Source organism: Chanodichthys erythropterus, chromosome 21, assembly GCF_024489055.1.
Source record: "Chanodichthys erythropterus isolate Z2021 chromosome 21, ASM2448905v1, whole genome shotgun sequence".
Lineage (NCBI taxonomy): Eukaryota > Metazoa > Chordata > Actinopteri > Cypriniformes > Xenocyprididae > Chanodichthys > Chanodichthys erythropterus.
The window spans coordinates 34991358-35013604 of record NC_090241.1 but is presented as its reverse complement, the minus strand read 5'-3'; the positions used below and the strand labels follow the sequence as shown (position 1 = coordinate 35013604).

Here is a 22247-nt window from a genome sequence, read left to right as displayed (position 1 = left end):
AATTCTGGGCAGTATAGATTTAAGGCAAGCTTCCATGGTTAGCAAGAAATAGCGTAACGCTGTGTTACGCATGGAAGGAGACCAGAGGCTAATCGACTAATCTTCAACGAGTTTACAACTGAAAAAATGCTGTTTTATAAGAGAAGTCAAGGACAATTGTGAGATGGCTAAGATTCAGTTTACTGCACTTCTCAATCATTTCTATGGGATCCACAAACAGTGATTGACTGACACAACTATCAATGAAATTCAATGATGTTAAGGCTGTAATGTGGTTGATTGTCAAGGCACATTATGCTTTCTCCAATGGTAGAGCCACGGACCCTCGTATCTCCCAATAATAAGACCATCTCTGACAATAGGGATAGTTCTCCCAATATGAATTGGCCATAAAGGGACTTTATTGCATTTAAAGGGTTAAATCTTTGCTTTAATCTATCACTATCCTTTATTTATGTTCCAAAAACGTAATTAGAATTGGAATAATTAAAAAGTTGAATTTCTCGATCTAGGCCATTGGCCAATATGGTGTTTATGTGCTGTGTGTATATGTATATATATATATATATATATATATATATATATATATTCCCTTTCATTTCAAAGACTCATGGTTATAAAATCAGAGGAGAACACAATGTCGTAGAGGATTCTGGCAAATAATCATTAGAGCATGAAACCAGTGAAATATGCAGAAGCCATTAGTGCAGAAAGTGCAGTTAGCATTGAACGGATCACGTCACATAGAAGCGAACTTTGAGCTTGGGTACAGATTATATGTGCTCGTAAATGTGAGACATTATTAATCAAGCACTTGTTATGTAGCAGACACTTATATGTGAGTCTAAAATATTGATTTCTTTCTTGTTTCCCAATACTCTGAGCACCAGGATATGCTGTATATGTAAGATATTGTTTCAACATGTTGAATTTGAGCATGTCTGTGCAGTAAAGTTATTTTGATGTTTATAGGTTCTTCTGTTAATGGGTCTCTCTCTCTCTTTCTCTCTCAGTGATTGATGTTTGTTCTGACTATAGAGGGCACTGCAGACAAATGCAGCTCTCTCGACTGAGGAGAATTTGTTTTTATGGATTTGAGGAGAGCATGGATACATTTAGAGCTCCTGCAAATGAAATGCCACTGAATTTATGGCCCAAGTCTAGAAAGTCATTGTTGAGCATATGTCGTTTTAGCCTCATAAATGTGCTTCTTTTTTAATGTTTTTGACCTGTATTTTTTGACAGAGTGACGAGATTTGAACACTTTTCATCACCTGCATGAGCATGTGTGTTAACCGCTACTATATTACTTCCAATACATTTGCAGAACATTTAAATGCACAGTACATTAAGTCAGCATGACATTAAATGACATGACACTTTTTAATACATTTTCCTGGTCTTGTTGCAAGTAATTCTTCTGTGCATTCTTGTGCATGAATGATGAATAATTGTGGACATTATTTCGAATTGTTTGTCTTCATAATCTTTCATCAAAATGTTACAACATGCTCCACTTCATCGATTACCTTTCTTTTCAGCTGATGTCATACAAATTGGTATGTCATTTCCACATTGCATGATCTACTCCGTGGAAAAAATCAAGTCATTTTTTCCTCATTGAATGCCTAGTTTCACTTGTACATACACAACAGTTCAACATCAGTTCATTTTTGATTCATTCTTTTATTAAACACTCCTGTAAAAGAGATTTTTAATCTCAGTGAGGTCTTCTTCTGGTTAAATAAATAAATAAATAAATAAATATAAAAAAAAATCAACAAGGACATGTTAAATCAATCAAAAGTGACAGTAAAGATATTTATAATATTACAAAATATTTCTATTGGGGTTATGTACTGGAATAATGATGCTGAAAATTCAGCTTTGCATCACGGGAATAAATTACATTTTGCAATATACTCAAATAGAAAGCAGCCATTTTAAATTGAAATAATATTTTACAATTTTACTGTTTTTACTGTATTTTTGATCAAATACATGCAGCCTTGGTGAGCAAAAGAGACGTCTTTTAAAATCATTAAAAAATCTGATAAGAAACTTTTGAAGAAACAAGATCTGTAAAGTCCACAGTTCGACCTCTATTAGATTTCACATACTGTATGAACTAATGAACGTGTTTCCAGCACTCTTGCTTTAAAAAGCAGTTCTATATTATGTACATTTATACCTGAATGTGCAGGTGATGTCGTATCAGAACAGTCTGGATCCTTCAGTTGAATATCTGGTGGTTTCTCGATTCCAGGTCCTGTGTGTGTGTGTGTGTGTGTGTGTGTGTGTGTGTGTGTGTGTGTGTGTGTGTGTGTGTGTGTGTGTGTGTGTGTGTGTGTGTGTGTGTGTGTGTGTGTGTGTGTGTGTGTGTGTGTGTGTGTGTGTGTGTGTGTGTGTGTGTGTGTGTGATAAGGGCTGGTGTCAGTGGAGTGGAAGAGGCCGGTCTGGCAGGTCTGAACTCAACAGAGTGTAAAAGGACAGCATGTTATTTCTCAGAATGGACAGAGAGTATAGGCAGAGAGAAGGTTCAGGTACGAGGGAAGAGGACACAAAAAAGACGCTGCAGCCGCATTTCAGTGGTTTCACAAAGTCTGTACACATCGATTGAAGTCCATTACAGGATTTTTACATTTTCTGAGTTAAATGTGCACTTCTGGGTGGTTGCCAGGGTGTTGCAGTTTAGTTGTTATATGGTGGCTTTGAGCGTTACTTTACCGATTCTAGGGTGTTCTGTATGAATACCAAATATGATTTACTGTATGATTACTGTATGATTAATATGATTACTAATGCATGCAGTCAGTTATGCATGACATGATCATATTTATAATTTCTATGCCATTCTTGTCATGTTTTTAGACATTTGCATTCACAAAATGTGTTCGAATGTAATTCATAACATACGTGTTGCATCTTGCAATGTGAATCTTACTGAGCAAAGTAGTTTCCATGTAGTTTATCAAGTAAAACAGCTACACATCTGATTTAAAGGTGCCCTAGAATTAAACATTTTATTTACCTTGGCATAGTTGAATAACAAGAGTTCAGTACATGGAAATGACATACAGTGAGTCTCAAACACCATTGTTTCCTCCTTCTTGTATAAATCTTATTTGTTTAAAAGACCTCCGAAAAACTGGCGAATCTCAACATAACACCGACTGTTGCGTAACAGTCGGGATCATTAATATGTATGACCCCAATATTTGCATATACCAGCTCATGTTCAAGGCATACAGCTGTGTACAGCTGAATCATCAGATGTTCATCTAAATGTTTCGTTAGCATGTGGTTAAAGTTACCATCGTTTATTACTGTATTCAAGGAGACAAGAGAGCCGTCGCTATTTTCATTTTTAAACACTTGCAGTCTGTATAATTCATAAACACAACAAAAAAATCTCTCCAACAGTGTGTAATGTTAGCTTTAGCCACGGAGCACTATCAAACTCATTCAGAATCAAATGTAAACATCCAAATAAATACTATACTCACATGATCCGATAGCTGTGTGAACTTTATAAATGCACTGTATTATAGTCGAGAGCTCAGGGGGCAGGGAGCGAGAGATTTAAAGGGGCCGCAGCCTGAATCGGTGCATAGTTAATGATGCCCCAAAATAGGCAGTTAAAAAAATGAATAAAAAAAAAATCTATGGGGTATTTTGAGCTGAAACTTCACAGACACATTCAGGAAACACCTTAGACTTATATTATATCTTGTAAAAACTAGTTCTAGGGCAACTTTAAAGCCCAGACAACTTAATGTTGATTAAGGCAAAAGATCATTTTAGCTCGTCCCTCATTTTATTTTAAAAAAGCAAAATTACACCAGAAGCAATTTTAAAAGCCGAAATGTTTCATAAAAGCACTTATATTAATTCTTATGTTAGAAAATTAGAGCTGTAAAGTTCTTTTTATGTTCATTTTAGTTTTTTAGGCCTTGTCATGGCAACAAAGTTGTAAAATTGGATATGATTTTGCTCAAAATGTTAGTAATCCATTTTTCACACTAAAATCACGTTAACATCATAAAATGTATGTTTTGTGTCTATTCTATTGAAACAATGAGTATTTTAATGTTGTATTAGCCCCATTTAATATATAGGCCAGATTTTTGCTTTTTTTATGTAAATTATGGAAATTGATGTTTGTAATAATCAACATTATGCCACAAGTATTGCCGATTGAGCTTAACCTGTGTCCACTGCAAGTAAACAACCTTAAATCTTAACGTCAATCATGCAGGAACCACATGAGGCGTGAAATTCAATGTGAAGGTGCGTCCCGCAGGGCAAAGTTCATCTTCGGGGAGATGAGGACGCTGGAACACAGGTATCGGAAATGCTTCCACACCTTTCCATCTAGAGCTTCTTCAGCGGTCAAGATGTTTGGTCAGACCTGTGGTGTGAAAAGGAGAAAGAAACAGATAGGGAAACAGATAGAAAGATGAATAAACTTAGAAGAAGGTCTCAAAATGGGAAGGAGGATGTCAAAAAAAAAAAACAGAGAAGCGTCTCCTTAGAAGCCTGCTGCTTACTATATTGGAGAGGAGTGCTGTTGCCAGGGCAACCAGCGGGACCCGTATTTGGAGCAGCGCTCCAGTGGAATAGCTGCAGAGGATTTGATGTTCGGCACACATCTGGGGTCGACAAATACCTCGCATCTCTTTTCCTGTTTTTCTGATACACTGCCTGCGTCTTCATTACAGCCTACACGCCCCAGGGATGGTGTCCAATCTTCTTTTATTGCTACGCTCTTGTTCTCCATGAGCCGTAGCCTTCACTGCTCATGCAGGCTGCCGTTTAGCATGTGCACCAGATGCTTTGGGTGTCTTCCCTTCTGCATCATGTCTGTGTTGTCAGGGGCGCTTCTACGTTCAGTACTATAGCGATCACTCCTGTGTCATGCTTTGTGCAGTTCTTACAACATGTCTTAGAGTGAGAACTTGGGCTGCACTATCAGGCACAACGCACAGATATTTTGCCACAGATATCATATTTTGGCATGCATGTATTGGTTGTTTTGTCTCACTTGTTTACATTCACACTCTAACACTGACCAATAAGTTTAATGCTAGACTTCAGCCAGGGCTGGACTGGGACAAAAAAATGGCCCTGGCATTTTTGCTCAGACCGGCCCATTACAATCGGTCGGACACCACCCACCAGTACACCATCCTTGCAGTCCCTGTAAATATGCATATCTACTGTTCCATTCCCTAAAGCCCCTACAAAGCTGAGTAGTAAGTGCAAGTGGACCAGTGTACTCACTCTCGCTTGACTGACTCCCTGGTGATCAAAAGTGGCAGTGGAGTAGGGCCTACACACCAATAGACAGCAAAGATCAGAAAAAAAAATCTTATTTTAAGTGTTTAACTTTGCATTATAATCTTGATGGACCATGTTATAAAAGCTAGTTAACCCTTAGAACATGGATGTAGTATACTGATAATTCTATAAAGAAATATTTTTTTCATTTTTTTTCAACGAAATAGACAGAAGAAAAACTATAATTACAAATATACTTTGTTTTAAAGAGCACAAACCCCTCTTTAAGTGTCAAACATTTACCTCTTATTGTTTAGATACTCCCTGTTAAAAACAATGAAAAAGAAAACTATACTACCAAATTACTCGCAAAAAACGTCCTAATAAAATGATATACATGTTATTCACTTGCCATAAACAACCAAGTGTTCATACCAGAGTAATGGGGTACAAGAGCTACAAAACATAACTTTTTATAGCTGAAAAGTGAGATCTAGTAGATCATCATCACGACTAACGGCTATAAATAGACACCTATAGTCTCGTTGTGAAATAAACACATCATCAGTAATATTACATTAAAATAATAACAGTAATTTTTTTTTTTTGAAAAAACAAATTGCATCATTTCAGGTTTTTCTAGTTAACGAGAAGGGGCGTTACTGCATAAGTGAACTCTGATAGCTACAAGGGCACACTGCTAGCTACAAAAAAAAAAAAACAGTGCAAAATAGCTTTTGCTGTGCTATTTGACTTTAGCTGACTGAGTGACCAGTGCAGTAGGTGACAGTCTGACTTTATAACAACGACGACGATTATGTTGTCTTCTAGCCTAATATTCATTAATTTAGGTAAAGCATCATCATCGTCGTCGCACCGTGAGTCCTTCGCTCCCTCCCTCCGTTAATCATGTAACTACCCTGCTTACCGCTTCTATTATACTCTCCTGCTTACTCTGTCCCTCATTGGCTTCACTGTCAAACACCTGCTGCTCCCTCTGCCTGACAGGTGTCTCCTCCATGTTCTTCTATGTTCTTGCACGTCGTCAGGTACTGTAAACTGAAGCTACTGTAACCGTACTAAACATGTCAGTAATTTTTGCACGTTGAGGCATCAACCTCTAAATTTTTATTTTTTTTTTGCCCGCAACTTCTCCGCACCCCCCTTGCACTTGCGCTTTTGTTTCTCCATCCTAATCCACAGATGTTTTGGCTCTGAGACACTGCATATGACACACGAAACACAGGGGACGGGGTGGAGTCTGTTAAGAGACAGCCCAGTGTCAGTATGGAAAATGAACCAATGGGCCGCTGTCCCTGCTTTATGGGCCGGACGTTGGCCAATTTTATGTTTATTAAAACAAAAAAAAAATCATATTATATCGCGGCCCCGCCCCCAAGTGTGTCGGCCCACCGGGCATTTGCCCGGTATGCCAGATTACCAGTCCAGGCCTGACTTCAGCAATGGTAAATAATCTTTTTCAATGAAATGGTAATTAATAATAATATTAACAATTGCAATCATCTTGAGCCAAGGAATCAGAGAAAAAAATAAGTTTTTCTTATGGTTCAAATGGTATTAGTATAAACGTGAGTGCAACTTTGGACAGTTGGTGGTGCTAGGGCGATAGTTTGAGACTCCAAAATTGCTGTGGTTAATGTTCAGACTGCCCTCTATCTGTGTGCCAAATTTCATAACTTTCCCGCAAGCATTTCTATGGGTTTCCATAGACTTCACGAGCGGAATAATAATAAAAGCAACACTAATGATTACAATAGGTGCCTACTAGGGGTGTGACGAGACACGAGATTGGGTTCATGAGACGAAACAAGATTTTTGCACAGTATTTTTAAGAAATCCTCAATGACAAAATGCATGACAGTAAAAATAGTCTGCAGGTGCATTTTGAAATGTTTAAAGGGGGTTGTGAATTGAGAAATCAACTTTTCCTTGACCTTTTGATATATAAGAGGTTGCTTCATTGTTAGTCCAATAAAAGCTTTAATTGACACCAGGCCCAGCAAACAACTCGTCCCGGATTGTCCCTATCATAGATGGGTGAAACGCCGCCTCCACAGAAGAACGAGAAGAACCACAGATCAACAAACGTTAGCCCCGCCCACTGGTGTGTTAGTGAAAAGTGAGAAGAGCGATACAGGACTAAAAATAACATTACCTTTCAAAGGATCCTAATGCTAGGAATATGGTTATTTATTTTCAACAATGTGAAAGTCTCAGTTGAGCTTTATTTATTTGTATTCAGTACATTTCACTGTGAATTCTTCAGTAAATCAACTGGATTTCGGAGCAGGCTTTGCAAACAGACTTTTACGATATGGACTCGACAGTAATGCAACATCATGTCAGTAACTGTGTTCATTCTAATGCCTGATCTGATATTAATGATTCATGTACAGTCACATATTCTTTGTCTATGTGTCAGTAAATCAAACCAGTGACTAAACAGTCAACTTTATTTTCTTTCTCTTAGTAGGATGAAAATAATGCGTTATTTAAATGGTGATTAAATTATAAGCGATCAAATAACGCTCCCTTTACAATCGCTGGAGCTGTCAATCAAACAGCGCGAGTTTATCAGTGACTGAGTTCTTGATTAGCGCCAAAACTCCCGTTTTATTCAATGAATCTCTTAGTTACATTATGTTTGCACTGTTAGATATGATAAAAGCATTCGATAGTGTGCAGAAATTGAGTTGCAATGATTAGATGACTGCTTTCATGCGCACAACAACAAATCCTCTGCCATGGTCTTGTCAGTCATCTCGCCTTACTCTCGTCACATGATCAGTGAACTATGATTCCTGCTGCACTGAGCAGACGTTTACAGTAGTTTACAATTTAAGTGACTGTTATCCAACTGAATTAAATGGTTTTTATTTCTATAAAAAAAAAGCAAAACGACACTGAAGGCGGTGCCGCGGTGGGCACTGTAATGAAATGTAAACATTGCGGTGCTAATTTCACCATCACACTCCGTCAGGGCGATAGCGCGTGACAGCTTTTCACCTGGACGAGAAATCTCGTCACATTTTAATACCACGAGATCATGTCTCTCCCTTAGGGCCTATTTACACCTGGTCACTTCTTACATTTTCTCTGATCGGATAGCTATCTGGTCGTGAAAAGACCAGGTGTAAATGCCCTCCAAAACGCATTCTCGACGGATATAAATCCCTCAAACCACTTCAGGAGGTGGTCTGGGACGCATTCCACTCAAAACTGAACAAGTCTAAATGCATCTGGTTGTTGAAACCAAATTTAACTCCTCCCAAAAATACTAAAAATAAATGTGTGAGAGCGCGTTATAGGATAAATAACATGTTATAGACAGATATGATAGTGCTACTACTGCACGCATCGCCGCAGATGAGCAGCTGATTATCTATTCAACAACCCGACGCGCAAATCAAACTGAAAGTAATCTTCATTAAAAGTAATGAGAATAAATGATTTTACCAGTGCTGTGGCCACGCTCTCTCCTATTGCAGTCTTGAAAATAGCTGATGATCAATAAAATGCAGCTAATATTTGTTGCTTTCGGTGACGTGAACCCCATTGAATCTGCATAGAGCGTGGGAATTGAAGATCGGATTTATATCCGTTTTGCGGAGACACATTTATGTGGCCAAGTGAAAATTAAATAATTTTGATAAATCAGATAGACATCCGATCAGAGAAAACACATGAAGTGACCAGGTGTAAACATGCCCTTAGTGCAAGCATATGCGCCTGAGGTTCCTAGTCCCTAATAACTGCAGTTGTAGTAGTGTTAAACTTTTTCTAAAAATATATACATATAATAATTAATCATTGTCAGTGATGGTACATGTGTGTTTGGTAACCTGTTTGAAAACAATCATTACTGGTGTTTGCTTAGGCTATCATCACTTTTACTATTATGTTCAAAATTGGATGCCTTTATTGGCTTACTGTAAATGCCTGCAAAAGATAAAAAAAAGAGGCATTTCCCCAGAATCTGTGCGCTAGATGCATTGTGTACAAGGCAAAAAAAAAACTGCTTATGTTGTGTTAAGATGAATAAGATGAGCGCACAGATTCATCCATGGTGCGATGCCCAACCACAGCCGCAGGCACAGGAAGACAGAACATGCAAATGTGGGATCCTTGCTTTTATTCCAGCCCTTTAAAAAGAACACTAAACCAAAGCATCTTGGTACAGTGTTACATGTTCTTCATCCAGATCTGCAGTGGCAGCTTGAGCTAGTTACATATTCCTTTCTTTTATTGGAGACAATAGGACTGTTTTTTTCTTTTTGATTACCTTTATACTATTTTTCCCTTTTTGCAATGTGATATTTAAATCTATATTATGTATATTAAATGTTGTTTTTAAGCCAAGAAAATATGACTTTAATAATGGATTGCACACTGGATTAATACGTTTAATTAAATAATTATATATAATTTAAGTAGTATTATTTAAATAAGTGGGATATCTGCTCAGGCAATTATTTGCATCATTTGGTTGGATTTTCAGAAAATCCATTTCTCAGAGTAATTTTGAAATAAATAATTTTTAAGCTTTAAATTATAATCAGTTCTTTCAGAAGAGCTGTAAGCGTTTTTATGTGAGTGTGTTACAGATTCTGGACAATACTTTATTTCAATACTCAGTGTTATTTAAGTGCTGTGTTCATTCTCTCTTCGGTGGTTCGGTCTTTTGAACAGGCTGTTCAAGACCCTTCAGACGTCATGTCATGGCCCTTTTAAAGCAGTCTAAAAACCTCCGTAAGGTCTCTGAGTCACCCGTTTCACAATATTTCTGAATATAATACTCTCTAATTATGAAGATCATATACAGCTCAATCAATACAGCATCACAAAACAGTCATAAATGTCATTATGAACGTTTAACGCTGCAGTTTTCCATGTTTCTTTTTTTTATTTCCTTTGTAAAAGGTCTAATAACTAAACCTTTTCAACTTCTGCAGAAAATGTGAGTGATGTTTGAGTGTGCAAAAGTCTTTTGAGTGGTTATTTGCTGGTTCAAGTTAAAAGCTCTTGGTGATATGTTTAGTGTTCCTCACTAGTGATGTTTTTAGTTCGTTAGCAGTGTTGTTTCTCAGAAAACACAGAAAACGAATGCTTAAAAGCAATGCATTCACTTCCGTCTACGGAAATCAGATTTCTTGAAATCCATCAGCCTTATATGCGTGAACTATAAACAGACTGCCTATCCATTATATAGAGATCTCTTTGCACTCAGAGTGGTGTTTTATTCACAAGTGCATTTCAGCCTGTCTTTCTTGAAACATAAAGCTGTATATGTGAAGAAGTGCATTAAATATGTGTGTTTAATATAGTATGTGTTTAATGCACATAATGGAATGGATGAGAATCCTATTTACACAGGCCAGTTTCATAACATTTCCTCTTAACCCGTTTTTTCACAGTAATGGCTATTTCTGTGGTGGGTGAGAACTGTGCAAATACCAGATTGCAGGGTCACGGTCCGTCAACACATCTCATCCGACGCCTGAGGGAAATCAACTGGCCATTTCATTTATCTATCTTAAATCCCCATCCTCACAGATCCACGAGTCTGTTACTTATTTTTGCTCTTGTTCTCACACATCAAGTTCTTTCACATTCGCATTTCAGTTCATTAAAAATGGCCAAATGGCTGCTCGGTTGTGCACGATTCAATACAAAATAGAAACTCAAAACGATTGCATTGGCCAAAAGAACTTGTTTTTGGTTTTCACAAAGGTTTCAACTAAAACCAACTAAAGTTCGATTGGTTAGCACAGTCCAGTAAGCCCCTGATGGGAGATGCTGTTATTTCGCCATTATGTGGCTAAAAAGAATCTTTCTCCATTAATGGTCATAAATTAACCTTGTATTCTGACTCAATAGGCTTTAAGCAAAATATGAATTGCAAATTGTTTTAAAGTATATATATTTTTTTTCCTTCTCAATCATGCAGTAAATGCTGATTTTCTTGTTTGCACTTATAGTTCTCCCTGTCTGTTGCATTTGACATCACCAAATGGATATGGTAATACCATATTTTATATATATATATATATATATATATATATATATATATATATATATATATATATATATATATATATATATGCACCTTTTATTTTATTATTTTATTTTATTGTGTTTTGTTTTAGGATATCTATTATATTAAGGCCACAACTGATGCCTAAAGTGTTTATTTTATTGGATTGCACATTGATGTATATGTGTATATATGTATGTAATGTGTATATTTATATATATATATATATATATATATATATATATATATATATATATATATATATATATATATATATATATATATATATATATATATATATATATATATATGTGTATATTTATATATATATATATATATATATATATATATATATATCATCTACAACAGAAAGAGTCACTACCATCACATCAGCTTCTTATTTTGCAGAGAGAAAAATCAATTTGCTAGCAGGACAATATCCCATATTTTTATTGCTTTTTCTTTTTTTCTGTCTCTTAGCTTTTGAATGGGAGGCGTCTAAGAGAGGTTTATTGAGCGTAATAGACTTTTCTTTAGCCTTACTCGTCTTCTCTGGGGCCAGTGACTCCGGCTGCGTGTTTTCTATCACAAAGCGAAGCTGATGGCGGCCTCTTATCAGCGAGCCCACAAGGCGCGAGTGCTTTCTGAGACATAAGCTGTGCGAGCGCTTGTGTAAACCGTACCCTCAGCTACATTTCACACACACACGCACACACATGCCCTCAGAGGCCAGAGACTGATAGCCGGGCAACATTTAGCCACTAAACACCAGGCATTCACCCTTACAGTGAAGATTTTTTTTTTTTTTTTTTTTTTTCACCAGTGCAAATACTATTTGGTGCAACCAAAGTTTTACACTTTAAAGGGTTAGTTCACCCAAAAATGAAAATCCTGTCATTAATGACTCACCCTCATGTCGTTTCAAACCCGTAAGATCTCCGTTCATCTTCAGAACACAGTTTAAGATATTTTAGATTTAGTCCGAGAGCTTTCTGTCCCTCCATTGAAAATGTATGTACGGTATACTGTCCATGTCCAGAAAGGTAATAAAAACATCATCAAAGTAGTCCATGTGACATCAGTGGGTTAGTTAGAATTTGTTGAAGCATCGAAAATACATTTTGGTCCAAAAATAACAAAAACTAAGACTTCATTCAGCTTTGTATTCTCTTCCGGGTCTGTTGTCAATCCGCGTTCACAACTCCGCTGCTTCTTTTTGTTATTTTTGGACCAAAATGTATTTTTGATGCTTCAACAAATTCTAACTAACCCTCTGATGTCACATGGACTACTTAGATGATGTTTTTATTACCTTTCTGGACATGGACAGTATACCGTACATACATTTTCAATGGAGGGACAGAAATCTCTCGGACTAAATCTAAAATATCTTAAACTGTGTTCTGAAGATGAACGGAGATCTTACGGGTTTGAAACGACATCAGGGTGAGTCATTAATGACAGGATTTTCATTTTTGGGTGAACTAACCCTTTAACATATGGAATATGCTTCTGAGACATTATTACTAAAATTACTATTATTATTATTTGTGTATTTTTACTTTTGAATGCTTAAAGCTAGTCCAAACTAAAGAAAAAGAAATTGTATTTATTTTTATGAACTTTTATTTATCCAGTGACAAGAAAGTGAACATGATGTGTGTGTGTGTGTGTGTGTGTGTGTGTGTGTGTGTGTGTGTGTGTGTGTGTGTGTGTGTGTGTGTGTGTGTGTGTGTGTGTGTGTGTGTTATATAATATGTATATTATATAATATTATATTATATTATATTATATTATATATATATATATATATATTACACACATACATACATACATATATAATATAATATAATATATAAATATATAAATGCTGTCATGGTGATGTAATAATGGTGTATTCTCGTAACGTGGGTGTGTTCAGAAGCAGATCTGTGTGCAGTGGAGCGGTGTGGTGCTCTGGCATGCGAGCGTAAAGCGCCAGCATCTATCTTCCAGCCATTCCTTTTTTCAGAGTATTATTCATTGATGTGCGATCTGTTGTTTCCTCCGGCTATTTATAAACTCTCACAGACCCTCTCAGAAGCAGAGATCTCCAGAGTAGCATCACCCACCTTGTATCACATCCCCAAAACTGGGTTAGCAGCCTGCATGCACTTTCCTTCAGATTTTGAGATTTTTTTTTTGTAGTTGTTGTCCTCGTTTTTTCTTGTTCTTCCTGATTTCACCAGACCTGTGGTAGTGAAATCTGTGTTGTGCAACACTCACACTTGCCATCTATCCTGTTCTTCAGTTTAAAAGGTCAGAGAAGTCATTCCTGTTATGCAGAACCTTTTGAACTCTGTAATTTTTTTAATGCTTGTATGGTAATATTTATCTAAAAGTGTATAGCAGACAGAAATCTTCTTTTAAACTTAATTTCACAGTGATCTCAATCTCTTCCCCAGATCTCAATCTCAATCTTCAGTCTCAAAATGCATTTCTCAACAGCAATATGCATCACAGCAGCCAAAGACGCCCATCTGATTCATACGGATGTAGGCAAACAATTACAAAGTACAGCAGACACAATGCAAGAATGCTTCATTTTTTGTACCATGGCGCTTCTTAAAGTTTTCATACTGCAGCTCTTTTTGCACAAGAAGATTAGATTCCTTATTATATGAGCTGATTATGAGTGTATTACTGATAATCAGCTCTGCGTAGAGGATATACAGTTCAAGAACAAAGCAGGCATACATTTACAAGCCATGTATCATCTGTGCACTGCTGGGTTACCAGAACCTTTGAAATTAGTCAGCTGCTAATTTATTTCATGCTAATTAAAGCTGCAAAAGAAAACATAAATATGCTTAGCAGGCCAGTTACTGCTTCACTTCAAGCCATCAGAAAACCTGTGAACTGTTTTTCATAAAGAGAAAAATTCAACTCATAATTCATGCTTTTTTTAAGCTTTTGTACAATATTAATAATTTGATTTACCTCCAACGTTCTTTCAAAAGTCATTCATCGTAATGTTGAGACAATTAAATAGACTCAATGTAATTCTTGCATTGATATTTGTCAAACTATGTGCAGTTTTGGGAAAGCAACAGTATGCAGGGACTCAAATGAATCTGTGAATCAGTTCGTAACTCCCCAGTCATTCCTCTGAAATGTGCAAAGCTTACTTAACTCCACATTTGTCACCTGTGTCTCATTAGTAACTGTTCCTCCAGCTGCACCCGCGGGTCATTGGTTCACCCAGTGCGGTCAGGCAAGACTGAAGGGTCATGGGATACTGGGATACAGCAGATCAGTTTAGGACAACATGACATATCATAACACGAGGAGTGCTTCTGACCTTGGCCTGGCTGCTCGCTGGTGAATTACTTTAGATTAATGTGCTTTTAATTACAGTTTGTTCTTACCTTCGTTTGCACAGCAGTCTGACACAAGCAGATGTTCATATCGACAAACACACGTTCTGCTCTCTGCACAAGCAGACCACACTTCTCTCACATACACATGTTAGACTTTGATGGATGGTCAGTATTGATACTTTTTTCTTATGCTTGTGTATTTGTATTAACACACTATTAGTCAAAAGATTGGAATACTTCAGATTGTTTTATTGTTCTTTTATCCTCACCAAGGCTGCATTTGTTTGGTTAAAAACACAGTAAAAAAAAAACCAGTAATATTGTGAAATATTATTATTATTATTATTACAATTTAAACTATTTTCTATTTGAATATGTTTTCAAATGTAATTTATATTCAGAAGTCATTCTAATATGAAAAACCGATTTTGCTCCTTGATATTGTTGTGGAAGTCATGATACTTATTCTTTGAAAATTACAAAAGAACAGCATTTATTTGAAATAGAAATATTTTGTGACATTATAAATGTCTTTACTGACACTTTTGATCAATTTAATGTAATTTAATTTAACTAAAATTATTCATTTATTTTCTTTTTTTTTCCATACTTACCCAAACTTTTGAATGGTAGTGAATGATGGTGTCCACAAAAATATTTAGCAGCAAAAACTGTTTTCAACATTGATAATTAAATGTCACTTTTATTTTATTTTATTTTATTTTATTTTATTTTATTTTATTTTATTTTATTTTATTTTATTTTATTTTATTTTATTTTTTATTTTATTTTATTTTTTATATTATATTTTGATTTATTTTATTTTATTTTTTGTTTTTTATTTTATTTTATTTTATTTTATTTTACTTTATTATTATTATTATTATTTTTTTATTTATTTATTTATTTATTTATTTATTTATTTATTTTTTATTTTATTTTTTTTCCTGTGTTTTGGCTGTTAGACAGACTGCACAGTAAACACCCCTCATCAGCATTTTCAAATTCTTTTTTAAAATAGTTTAGTATGTGGAACACATATTCACCATTAATTATCACTTTTCCCTCAATAAACTCTTAATTTACTACTTATTAATAGCTAGTAAGGTAGTCGCTGTAGTGGTTAAGTTCAAGTATTGGGTAGGATTAAGGGATGTAGAATATGGTCATGCAGAATAAGGCATTAATATGTGCTTTATAAGTACTGATAAACAACCAATATACAAGCTAATAAGCAACTAGTTAAAAGCCCTACATTAAGCTCTGATCTTTTGATAAACATTTTGTTCACATGTTCGGGACTCAAAGACGCTGTTCACAGTCGCTGTTGTTGCCAAAATGCATCATCCTGTAAATCCCCAGGATCCCCTGTCTTACACAGTCAATTTTCACACAGTGATCCTGTCCTGACGGAGCCCAGTGGGTTTTGATTGAGCTGATTTGTCGTGACACAGTTTTGTGAGGTCTTCTGACATGTTCAGACATGTGGACGTGTACTCTAATGCGTTATGGCCAGTGCACTATCCTGTATTTATCTGCTCTCAATTCCTGAAGCAATGAACAATATCGTTAAATGTGCATAAATGTCACTGTCTAATTATAGTTTTGTAATTGTTTTATATTGAAATGCTCTCTGAGCAATGAAAGCATTGCTATAACTGCTGTCCCGTCCCAGCTGTGCATGTAGTCATGCCACTGCATTGCAAAATCTCCAGAATGTGAAGAAAACCATCACAGATGTGACAATAAAATAAGAATTGGACAGTAATTTAATAGTTGGTGTAAGCAGCAGATGCTGAGTTTGTGTTGATATGTGTCGTTCATGTCTTTTCGTTCACCACAGTATATGGCAGAAATTGTTGGTTCGAACTTCGAAAGGCACCAACTAAGACACTAAACACTTTTGACTTTACACTTTGGTCTTTGTAAGTTCTCTCACTTAAAGGCTCCTTGATAAAAATGAAAAATCAAGTAAACTGAAGGATGGAATAAAACGAGTTTCGCTCGATAGTCCTCAGGGCAATTTATTTCAGCATTTTCTGGGTATCTTCATTTTATTGATTTCTCTGTGTGACCGCAACTCCTTTGATATTTTCAGTGTTTTTATTAAATGAGTGTTTGTCCAATGGGGTTGTGGATTATTGGTCAGTTTGATTTGTGCCTTAACCTTTACAGATATCTGTGATTGGAAAGTCTAATGAAATATAAGCCATGTACCAGAATCACATAATCATTTATGTCTCAACCAGTTGACCCTATTGTCAATGTGACTTTCTGCTCACTGGTTTATTGTACAACCACTTGTTTTGGACGTAAAACTGTAGTTTGCTGCTTTACATGCTGGTGAGACAGTTTTATTTTTTTGTAAGTGACCAGAATTACGAGAATAACTCCCTCTGGAGGGACTTTGCTGACTTTTTCATGCTCAAACAGCAACATTACACACTAAATAAAGGTTGAAAATGTAAAAAAAAAAAAAACATAATAGCACCCATTTAACGTCCAGTTAGTGTCATACAGTTCAGCATGTTTTCCTCAGCTATCTGTCACTAACTTGTGTATTGTGGTTGTGTGTATATTTCACTCATCATCTCAGAAGCGTGTGAAGGGTGTCATACCTCACAGGTGTAGCCGACTTCAGCCGACACTGTTTTTGAGTTAAAATGTCTCTCTGCCAATCCTCTGGTGCTGTTAAACTCCCTGGTATTTTGTGAAATAGTATGGGTTGTTTTGTCGTAGCGCTGGGCATTTAGACTGGTTGTGAAAACGCTTTACTCGGCTGCACTAAAAACCACTTCAATATGTCGCAGTTAATAAGAAAGGTCAATGTAGCATAGAATTACATCTAATGGGCAGCGGTAATGAGTTTGCCTTTTATAGCGCTCTGTGTGCTAAATGAATACATATATGCCAAAGACAGACGGGGAGCACTTTATAGTGTACGTGCTGCAGACATTATGTGGAAATGTAATCAACTGCAAAAACAATAATGCTAACAAAATGCATTTACACTCACAATTTGAAAAAAAAAAAATCATCGTTATTGCATATAATAATATTTTGGTAGCCTAAAGGAATAGTTCACCCAAAAATAAAAATAAAAAATACTCTTATTATTTATATAATATAGAGTGCCCCAGAGATGACGCGTTTTTGTAGGCCAACCCGGAAGTTAGCGGCGCACGGGTTCCCTCGACTGAAAGCCTATTAATTTTTCCCATAGACTTTTGGAAAATCGCAGAAAATAAGCTCTGTGTTTAACAAAGGGTTCTGACACTTACACGTTTTGTCTATCAAGATAATCTTTACAACTTAACACAACATTTATAGATTTTGAAGCCAAAATAAAGTGGTCAGATATAAAAGGCTAACAGTAGGCTATAAACGGACTACAGCACACCATGGTCGCGGATCAACGTCGTCACCACCAAGCATCCTCAAACTTTATTTAGAAAACAACTCTATTTAAAAACATGCTCTCTGATTATATATGCGCTGTGTATGAATACTTATCCACTTTTTCATGAGAAATGCTGTCCAAATGTCCCGTTTTTAATGATTATGTCTAAAGTCCCCGCCAAAGGAAGTAGTCCCTTTTAGCAATTTGTTAGCAACCGCTGATTTTAAGACACGGTAAAAGTTTAAAAAATCACACGCGGGTTATAACTGGTGTGTTTTATGTCATAGATCAAAACGTGAAAGTATTTAGAGGCTTTGTTAACCACAGACCTTATTTCAGGCGATTTAGCAAAAACCCATTCAAAAAACCCATAGACTTTACGGCATTGGAACCGGAAGTCCTAAAATACTAACTCGCTTCCGGGTTTTGTCTACAAAAACGCGTCATCCCTGGGGCACTCTATTATAGTATATATAAATATTTTGAATCAGCTTTTATTTTATTTTCAGTTTTTATTTAAATAATTTTATGTTCTTTTTTAATTTATTAGTTTTTTTTTGTTTTCTATTTTGCTTTAATTTTTAATTATTTTTTTTTATTTTAGTATTTCAGCTTAAACATTTTTTTTCAGTTGCCAAGGCAACATTTCTAGTTTGTTTTAAAAAATGATTTTTTTTTGTCTAATATTTCTATTTTCTGATAGTTGCCAAGGCAACATTTCTAGTTTAAGTTTTGAAATGATTTTTTTTTTGTCTAATATTTCTATTTTCAGATAGTTGCCAAGGCAACATTTCTAGTTTAAGTTTTGAAATGAAATTTTTTGGTCTAATATTTCTATTTTCAGATAGTTGCCAAGGCAACATTTCTAGTTTAAGTTTTGAAATGATTTTTTTTGTCTAATATTTCTATTTTCAGATAGTTGCCAAGGAAACATTTCTAGTTTAAGTTTTTCATGTAATATTTCCATTTTATTTGATTTCAGCTTTAACAACTATTTTTGGTAATTGAAATATAGTTTTAGCTTTAGTTTTACTTAAGGATATCAACACTAACTTTACTTGGCATCATGTTGTTACAAAACCACATGTCAAGAAGGTTTGAGGCCGAATGTTTGTTGCTCTTTTCCATGTAAAGTCCTCTGAAGTCATATGAATTAGGAATAGACTGAATTTTAGTCATCATTCACTGATAATCTTTCCCTCAAATACTACATATTTAAACTCGCCACATAAACATTGGTCATGTGATAAGCAAGAACCAATAGTGTAATAATGTCACTGTCAACATATGAATATTCATGAATGGGAGCTGTTTGTTTCATTTATATATATATATATATATATATATATATATATATATATTACACACACACATAGAGTATATGGTACTACTATAAATCCTCTTCTTTATAAAAGTGTTTTCTGTGCAATTTATATAATTGTAGTTTTAAAAGACTTTTTGTTGCTATAATTCAAATAGGAGTATAATTCTTTAAAATGAATTGACTACAAGGTCTTAATTCATCACACTTTAGCCCAAAATATTCCTTTTTTCTGCCAAAAGGCTCCACTAAACTCGATACTAATTTCTCGCACTGCTGTGCAATTTATTTGCAGTCAAACTGTGACTTCTGGTCAGAAAAATCCACCGGTTTACTCTACTGTCATAATATTTGCACTTCCGTCTGATCCGGTAAATTTACACACTGACTGTGAGCCGCTCGTTCATGCCCCATATATCCACATCTGCGTTTGTGAGACACAGATATTTGCCCTCCTTTCTGGCACCTTGGGGGAAAAGGTTTCACAATGCTTGGTAGAGCTCCAATTTAATAGCCAAACACAGTAATTGTACAAATAGCTGATTGCAATGCGTCCTAATGCATAGGGTGACTAGAGAAGAAGTGTTCAAGAGATGTTTAGTGTAATTAGCAAATAACATGTTTGGATGAGCGAGAGTAGAGTCATAACCCGATGCAAGCGAACACCCTACAGCTGGTCTCTTTGGGTTTCTTGATGCATTTGCTGTATAATTTGTGTGTGTGTGAGCATAAGATGGGTCAAAATGCCTGCCTCCGACAGGTTAGGCTGCTTGTCTGAACAGGAGCCCCATTTGTATGGGTATCTGAGTGGCTATAATGACTGCACATTCCCCCTAAGCTCAACACTGCTATCGCCAGGACCAAAAATGGCCTTTATTAGCGCTCCACATGCAAATGCCATATGCAAATACAGGTTCATTAGATCTTCTGTGATTCCTCTGCTTTTTCCTCCCAGAGTATCTATTTTCCCTGCCCTCTTTTCTGTTGGGGGGAAAAGTGGGTCAGTTCACATCGTTGTCTATTTCCAGCCTGAGAAAACTCACACGAAGGGAAACAAATAAAAATCAACAGATATAGATAGAACTGACATTTTAATGCCTGTCTGTATGGTTAGATAAGAGTATAGCAATTCCTTGTGGTTTTTTTAACTCGATAAATAACAAACCTTAAAGTCATGAAATCAAAATTGGCCCTGTTTATTACTTGAAAATATAATATAACTTTGTATATATATATATATATATATATATATATATATATATATATATATATATATATATATATATATATATATATATATATATATATATATATACACAATATAACTTTATAAAGGCGCACACACACGCATTCAGTCAAACCAAAATGTATTCAGACACCTTGAACATTTCATTCATTAATACAGTTTATTCACTATAGTTTAAAAATGGTAATAAAATACAGTACAGTCCAAAAGTTTGGAACCACTAAGATTTTTAATGTTTTTAAAAGAAGTTTCGTCTGCTCACCAAGGCTACATTTATTTAATTAAAAATACAGTAAAAAACAGTAATATTGTGAAATATTATTACAATTTAAAATAACTGTTTTCTATTTGAATATATTTGACAAAGTAATTTATTCCTGTGATCAAAGCTGAATTTTCAGCATCGTTACTCCAGTCTTCAGTGTCACATGATCCTTCAGAAATCATTCTAATATGCTGATCTGCTGCTCAAGAAACATTTAATGTGTACAATATTTTTTTTTTCAGGATTATTTGATGAATAGAAAGTTCAAAAGAACAGTGTTTATCTGAAATCTAATCTTTTGTAACATTATAAATGTCTTTACTGCCACTTTTGATTGATTTAATGCATCCTTGCTGAATAAAAGTATTAATTTCTTTAATTCTTTTAAAAAAAAATAAAAATAAAAATTCTTACTGACCCCAAACTTTTGAACGGTAGTGTATAATGCTACAGAAGCTTTGTATTTCAGATAAATGCTGTTCTTTTGAACTTTCTATTCATCAAGGAATCCTGGAAAAAAAAAAAAAAAAAAGTACACAACTGTTTTCAACATTGAAAATAATCATAAATGTTTCTTGAGCAGCAGATCAGCATATTAGAATGATTTCTGAAGGATCATGTGACACTGAAGACTGGAGTAACGATGCTGAAAATTCAGCTTTGATCACAGGAATAAATTACTTTGTCAAATATATTTAAATAGTACACAGTTATTTTAAATTGTAATAATATTTCACAATATTACTGTTTTTACTGTATTTTTTAATTAAATAAATGTAGCCTTGGTGAGCAGATGAAACTTCTTTTAAAAACATTAAAAATCTTAGTGGTTCCAAACTTTTGGACTGTACTGTATGTCAGATAACACTTAAGCAAAACATGGTCAGGTCAAAGTGTCTGAATAATTTTTGGATCCAAATTTTTATCAAAATTACTGATAGTCTACAGTATGAAGAATTTTTGGATATAATATGTCACAGTTTATTTTATTTGGCTATCCTCACTTACATAAATGAACTGTAGTGTCCTGCACCCACTAGTAAAAAAATCTTTAAAAATTTTTTAAAAATGTGTGAATAATTTTTGGTTTGCCTGTATGTATGTGTGTGTGTGTGTGTGTGTGTGTATATATATATATATAAATAAATGTATATAAATATTATATATAAAGAGATAAAGACTATGTCATATATATTATATATGTCTTTATAAAGTTATAATTATTAATAGCTATATATATACATATGTACATATATATATATATATGTGTATATATATATATATACATATGTACATATATATATATATATGTGTATATATA

At 34.9% G+C, this 22247-nt stretch overlaps 1 protein-coding gene across 1 annotated transcript in view; it reads left to right on the top strand.

The window, feature by feature from the left end:
• Window positions 1-22247, top strand: part of slc12a5a (solute carrier family 12 member 5a) — a 174226-nt gene that overhangs the window by 30762 nt on the left and 121217 nt on the right. The window contains exons 2-3 of the mRNA XM_067372640.1: window positions 14551-14562; window positions 17615-17637. Of these exons, the coding sequence (XP_067228741.1) occupies window positions 14551-14562; window positions 17615-17637 (35 nt within the window). The remainder of the gene's footprint in view (window positions 1-14550; window positions 14563-17614; window positions 17638-22247) is intronic.